General features: G+C 49.3%; 1 protein-coding gene and 1 non-coding gene across 2 annotated transcripts; one reads left to right on the top strand and one right to left on the bottom strand.

The window, feature by feature from the left end:
- Positions 1 to 1,726: 1,726 nt before the first annotated feature.
- On the bottom strand, positions 1,727 to 1,832 carry LOC115538914 (U6 spliceosomal RNA). The gene has a single exon (XR_003975613.1). It is a non-coding gene; the product is annotated as a U6 spliceosomal RNA (small nuclear RNA).
- A 3,415-nt stretch (positions 1,833 to 5,247) lies between these two features.
- Positions 5,248 to 6,199, top strand: LOC115538912 (disintegrin and metalloproteinase domain-containing protein 15-like). Its single transcript, XM_030350134.1, has 2 exons — positions 5,248 to 5,555; positions 5,636 to 6,199. Exons 1-2 carry the CDS (start codon positions 5,288 to 5,290, stop codon positions 5,770 to 5,772), a joined length of 405 nt encoding a protein of 134 aa, XP_030205994.1. The 5' UTR covers positions 5,248 to 5,287; the 3' UTR covers positions 5,773 to 6,199.
- Positions 6,200 to 6,598: the final 399 nt, after the last annotated feature.

Raw genomic sequence — 6,598 nt, 5'->3', positions numbered from 1 at the left:
TTTTTTACGACCCAGCAATCAGCGAACGACAACCAGAGACACCCAAAGCGTCGGATCGAATCCCCGTGAAATCAACGCTTTTGACCGGCCTTTCTCGTCGTAAATGAAGACGAGAACCCTTTGTTATGTTATAATTATTATTACATTACAATATGCAAAAATATGACAGACCAAAAGCCTTATTGTGAATTTTATTTTTTGTCTGTTACTATAGACCTGAATTGCATCCTTGTCCAATAGGTGGCGCTCTCGAATAATGTCTGTAGAGTGTGGTGTGGGGAGGGGGGTCTTGACCTTGGTAACGTTTTTGTATTTATTTAGAATGAGATCGTATTTACTGAACGGTTGCTAAGTTATACTTTATGTCCAATAGGGGGCGCTCTCGAATAATGTTTGTAGAGTGTGGTGTGGGGAGGGTGGCCTTGACCTTGGTGACCATTTTGTATTTGTTTAGAATGATATTGTTACGTATTTTAAAATCAAGATTGCAGTACCCAAAAAAGTCCGCTGGGGCTAGAGCTATCCGAGGGTGGTCTCGGAATTCCCACGCCCCGCTGTTTGCCCGAGCTAGGTCCAAAAAAACGTTTTTGAAAAGTGGTAAGTTGCCCTTAACCTAACCCTAACCCATTAACAAACGACTCAAAATGGCCTAAAACGTGCTCCTAGACACTTTCTGTGTGAACTTTTTTGACTCCGCACTTGGTCAGATTTTCACAAAATTGTACATGGGGGGGGGGGGGGGGTCAACGGCAGCTATATGAAGGAAGTTAGCTAGAACTCCAAAACTTTGCACACCTGTCTAAGGAGCCTAGAGCACCTTCCACACCAAATATCGTTAATACCCCTTTTTCCCTCGCCGAGTGGCACAAATTTTTCCCTTGCCGAGTGGCACAAATTTGAACATTTCAAATTCAATTTTCTATACCAAACCAAGCCACCAGGTGGCCAGAACTTGGCACAGACGTAGCCCTGATCCATAGCTACCACCCCATAGGGTTCATGTTCCCACGCCCCTCTCCCTGTTCCCATGGCAACGCTTTTAGGTGTTTTCCAATGTTAAAAAAAGTTGCCACTTGGGGCGCCAAATTCCCTCCCTTCTGCTTCATAGTTACCGTACCAAAATGAACCAACGAAGACGGAGGACTACTCTAAGTAAGTTTTTTGCTTTATTCAAAACGAAACAATGTTAAAATACATGGTACTATGCTGTGTATGAGGTGCAGGTTATTTTGTAATTGTTTCAGCATTTCCTGGGGTTGTGCGGTGTATGGAACACAGGAATTTGCCAATTTCAAAAATATCGCCCACAATAGGACTAGGGCGTGTAGAGGGGCCCCAGGGCTACCACGGGCACTATTCAGAATTCCCACGCTCCGCTGTTCCTTTAAATCGCTTCACTTCAAATTTTTAAAATCAAGATTGCAGTACCCAAAAAAGTCCGCTGGGCTAGAGCTATCCGAGAGTGGTCTCGGAATTCCCACGCCCCGCTGTTTGCCCGAGCTAGGTCCAAAAAAACGTTTTGAAAAGTGGTAAGTTGCCCTTAACCTAACCCTAACCCATTAGCAAACGACTCAAAATGGCCTAAAACGTGCTCCTAGACACTTTCTGTGTGAACTTTTTTGACTCCACACGTGCTCAAATTTTCACAAGATTTACATGGGGGGGGGGGTCAATGGCAGCTATATGAAGGAAGTTGGCTAGAACTCCAAAACTTTGAATTAAAACTTAAAAGATAGAACGCTTCACGAATTTGCGTGTCATCCTTGCGCAGGGGCCATGCTAATCTTCTCTGTATCGTTCCAATTTTAGTAGATGTGATACCGAAGTAACACAATAACCGCCTAATCCTCAGTTACCTATGTACCTCTGCTCAGACACCAAACGCTATCTGCTGGTGGAGCTACAACAGACGATTCATACGTTGGGCGATTTGCGGTTGCTGAGAAACAGAAAGCTTCGATGGACCGATAGCGCAAAAGATAACGTGGCTGAGGAACGTTCTTCTCTTTATTTATCCGACAGAAAAGAGGAAAAAAACCCACCTCACTCGTCGCGTCGATAAAGAACTTCTTTTTTTTTACGACCCAGCAATCAGCGAACGACAACAGAGACACCCAAAGCGTCGGATCGAATCCCCGTGAAATCAACGCTTTTGACCGGCCGTTCTCGTCGTAAATGAAGACGAGAACCCTTTGTTATGTTATAATTATTATTACATTACAATATGCAAAATATGACAGACCAAAAGCCCTTATTGTGAATTTTATTTTCTTGTCTTGTTACTTATAGACCTGAATTGCATCCTTGTCCAATAGGTGGCGCTCTCGAATAATGTCTGTAGAGTGTGGTGTGGGGAGGGGTTCTTGACCTTGGTAACCGTTTGTATTGATTTAGAATGAGATCGTATTTACTTAACGGTTGCTAAGTTATACTTTATGTCCAATAGGGGGCGCTCTCGAATAATGTTTGTAGAGTGTGGTGTGGGGAGGGTGGCCTTGACCTTGGTGACCATTTTGTATTTGTTTAGAATGATATTGTTACGTATTTTAAAATCAAGATTGCAGTACCCAAAAAAGTCAGCTGGGGCTAGAGCTATCCGAGGGTGGTCTCGGAATTCCCACGCCCCGCTGTTTGCCCCGAGCTAGGTCCAAAAAAACGTTTTTGAAAAGTGGTAAGTTGCCCTTAACCTAACCCTAACCCATTAACAAACGACTCAAAATGGCCTAAAACGTGCTCCTAGACACTTTCTGTGAACTTTTTTGACTCCGCACTTGGTCAGATTTTCACAAAATTGTACATGGGGGGGGGGGGGGGGGGGGTCAACGGCAGCTATATGAAGGAAGTTAGCTAGAACTCCAAAACTTCGCACACCTGTCTAAGGAGCCTAGAGCACCTTCCACACCAAATATCGTTAATACCCCTTTTTCCCTCGCCGAGTGGCACAAATTTTTCCCTTGCCGAGTGGCACAAATTTGAACATTTCAAATTCAATTTTCTATACCAAACCAAGCCACCAGGTGGCCAGAACTTGGCACAGACGTAGCCCTGATCCATAGCTACCACCCCATAGGGTTCATGTTCCCACGCCCCTCTCCCTGTTCCCATGGCAACGCTTTTAGGTGTTTTCCAATGTTAAAAAAAGTTGCCACTTGGGGCGCCAAATTCCCTCCCTTCTGCTTCATAGTTACCGTACCAAAATGAACCAACGAAGACGGAGGACTACTCTAAGGTAAGTTTTTGCTTTATTCAAAACGAAACAATGTTAAAATACATGGTACTATGCTGTGTATGAGGTGCAGGTTATTTTGTAATTGTTTCAGCATTTCCTGGGGTTGTGCGGTGTATGGAACACAGGAATTTGCCAATTTCAAAAATATCGCCCACAATAGGGACTAGGGCGTGTAGAGGGGCCCCAGGGCTACCACGGGCACTATTCAGAATTCCCACGCTCCGCTGTTCCTTTAAATCGCTTCACTTCAAATTTTTAAAATCAAGATTGCAGTACCCAAAAAAGTCCGCTGGGGCTAGAGCTATCCGAGAGTGGTCTCGGAATTCCCACGCCCCGCTGTTTGCCCGAGCTAGGTCCAAAAAAACGTTTTTGAAAAGTGGTAAGTTGCCCTTAACCTAACCCTAACCCATTAGCAAACGACTCAAAATGGCCTAAAACGTGCTCCTAGACACTTTCTGTGTGAACTTTTTTGACTCCACACGTGCTCAAATTTTCACAAGATTTTACATGGGGGGGGGGGGGTCAATGGCAGCTATATGAAGGAAGTTGGCTAGAACTCCAAAACTTTGAATTAAAACTTAAAAGATAGAACGCTTCACGAATTTGCGTGTCATCCTTGCGCTATCTGCCCAGCGATGCTCTCTGTTTCTCAGCCAATCGGCAGCCACAAATCTTCCCCTTAACTTTTCCCCAACTTTCGCCCGCCCAATCAGCAACAGCGCATCGACTTAAGGGACCTCAGCTAAAGGGGCGCCCCGCCCAATCAGCAACACGCATCAGCATGAACTTAAGGAAAACCTTCCACGTGTGTCAGCCATTATCTCTGCAGTCGGTGATAAGGTAGGATGTGGCGATTAGCCTTGAAAACGAGAGCTGGTAAACCGTGAAAAATGCGTTAAAATGTTAGAGGACGACTCGGTTATATGCTATAGACCCTATTGTGTATGTGGTATAAATGCTGGGACGAATTTCGAATTATAAATATGTTAAAATTAATGTTGAAATTACGGAGAGTCGCGATTGCCATTGAAACGGATTGCGCGGGAGTTAGCCTTGAAAACGAGTACTGGTAAATCGTGAAAAATGCGTTAAAATGTTAGAGGAAGACTCGGTTATATGCTATAGACCCTAGTGTGTATGTGGTATAAATGCTGGGACGAATTTCGAATTATAAATATGTTAAAATTAATGTTGAAATTACGGTGAGTCGCGATTCCCATTGAAACTGGTGGCGCGGCGATTAGCATTCCAACCTTTCAAACCTTCTGTTATCTTTCCTGTAAGCATCCATGAACATAAAAGTCACTTTAAGGTAGTAAACTGTAATGCACGTTTAATGCAATGCTCGTTTAATGCTGTGTCGTGTCATTTGTTGTCATTGTAGATGTCTTTTGCAAATTTGAGGATTACCGCGTCGCATCAGTTGGTCCTGCGGGCCTCTGATGCGGCGGCGGCCTTCACCGCCGCCATGGGGCCACGCGGGACCCAGGCTCCCGCCAGCGCCAAGAGGCCGGAGGAGGTGGAGAAGGAGGCCCGAGCCCGCGTCGTCTCCGAGGGTGGTGACCCCGGGAACCCCATGCTGGTGCTGGGCTGCCACAGCATCCAGCCTGGCAAGTACCGGGGTCAGACCTTCCGGTGGCTCCTGGAGAACGACGCGGGCTACGCCTGTCACCTGGTCGCCAGTCACACAGCGGGAGCGGGAGACGAGTGCCTTGGACAGCCCGTTCATGGCCAACAAGGACAGCCTCGCCCGCTACTCCTGCGCCCACCCCGCTTTTGCGGAGCACCTCAAGTTCCGCCGGGCGCAGGAGGAGGCCCGGGCTCGCGCCACTCTGCCCGGGCGGGGGGGCGAGGCGCTTGTTGGCTTCGGGCTGTTCAAGGAGGACACCCTGAAGGACCTGTACGAATCCAAGGACAAGGACCGTCAGGAGTAAGTCATATTGTGGTGAAGGGCAGTGGAGACGGTGCTGTGACATGTTTATATTTTTTGATTTTCGATCATTGTCTTGCAGATACGTCAAGTGGCTACGACGGAAGACACCGCAGCCTGGGAGCTCCATGGACGCCGCCATTCAGTACTTCTTGGGCCGAGACAAGGAGCGGTCGGCGGAGGCGGCTGCTACACCCCCTCCGCCCGCCAGCAGCAGCACCAGCAGCGGCCCCAGCACCACCACCAGCCAGGCCGCTGCTTCAACCGTGCTGCCGCCCCGCAAGCCGACCGCTCCCAATTTCTCGGCCCTTGTGCGCGGGCGTCCGATGGGCCCCAGGGAGCTGCAGGCCCAGATCAGGAGACTGATGAGCCCACCAGCACGGCCTGCAGCTCCAGGTCGGTAGCTTTTCTTTCTGTTACACACAACAGAGGTTGAGTGTATACGATTTACTGACCGTTGCCCCCCCCCCCCATAGCGGTGTCTTCCGTCAGAGACCAGCGCCCCTCGGTTCCGCCGCCCCCCACCACAGAGGTGACGGACGAGGAGCTGGTCCGGATGGTCACTGATGTAGAAATGGGTAACTGGCACCACACCGGACGTGTCGCACTGTAACATTGGCCTTGGATATCTATTCTTGAGTCAGTATGTTTGTATTAACTGTAACTTTTTAATTTGCTGGTCGCTAAAGCTGATGCCTGAAGGATAAAGGTAGGTTTATCAGGTGATGTAGCCGTCTTTGTAGGTGGTAGACGCGCCGTCCTCTCTCACGTGGTGGTAATGTGGATTTGATTAAACTCCCAGTCTAGCAAACCTCGCCTTGTAACTAACAGTCGCCTTGTAGCACTAAACCATTTTATCTAATCAACAGCATGCTGCACGTCATGAATGCTCAGACTCACTTAGTCTCGCTTGCCCGTGTGTTGCCCCGTCACTCTCATTGTGCTGATGCCATTTGGTTGTGCGTGACCGTGTCTGAAGCTGGCGTACAGGTCCTTCAGGCCCTCCCGCTCCCGCTGGTGACGCCTCCGACTCCACCTCCCCCGGCACCGTCCTCCACCCCACCACCACCACCACCACCACCACCACCACCACCACACCACCACCACCACCACACGTTGCGGCTGCTCCACCGACGGTCGGGCTTCCTGCTCGGGCTCCGGCGCAGACCAGGGTGGAGCCTCGTGGCGTCTCCGTGGAGGAGACGCCGTGCGGGGAGGCCACCCTGGCGCCGGAGCCGAAGAAGAAGAGGAGGAAGACGACGACGACGGGCGACGTGGAGCAGCCGGCAACGCCCGCTCCTGCTCGGGCTGAGGTACAGACACACGCCCGTCGTACTCACAGACACACGACTCGGTGGAGACGACCGTCAGACTGCGTACGCAGCAGCGACTCGCCCTCCTCACGGTGTGTTTGTCTGTGTTGTCTTCATCCTCCTCAC

Source organism: Gadus morhua, unplaced genomic scaffold (assembly GCF_902167405.1).
Source record: "Gadus morhua unplaced genomic scaffold, gadMor3.0, whole genome shotgun sequence".
NCBI classification, from domain to species: domain Eukaryota; kingdom Metazoa; phylum Chordata; class Actinopteri; order Gadiformes; family Gadidae; genus Gadus; species Gadus morhua.
The sequence above is the reverse complement of the archived record's forward strand: the minus strand, read 5'-3'. Positions and strand labels throughout refer to the sequence as shown.

Coding starts and splice junctions, on each gene's coding strand:
- LOC115538912 (XM_030350134.1), top strand. CDS start 5,288: ATGGACGCCGCCATTCAGTACTTCTTGGGCCGAGACAAGGAGCGGTCG. Junction 5,556..5,635: donor AGCACGGCCTGCAGCTCCAG/GTCGGTAGCTTT, acceptor CCCCCCCCATAG/CGGTGTCTTCCGTCAGAGAC.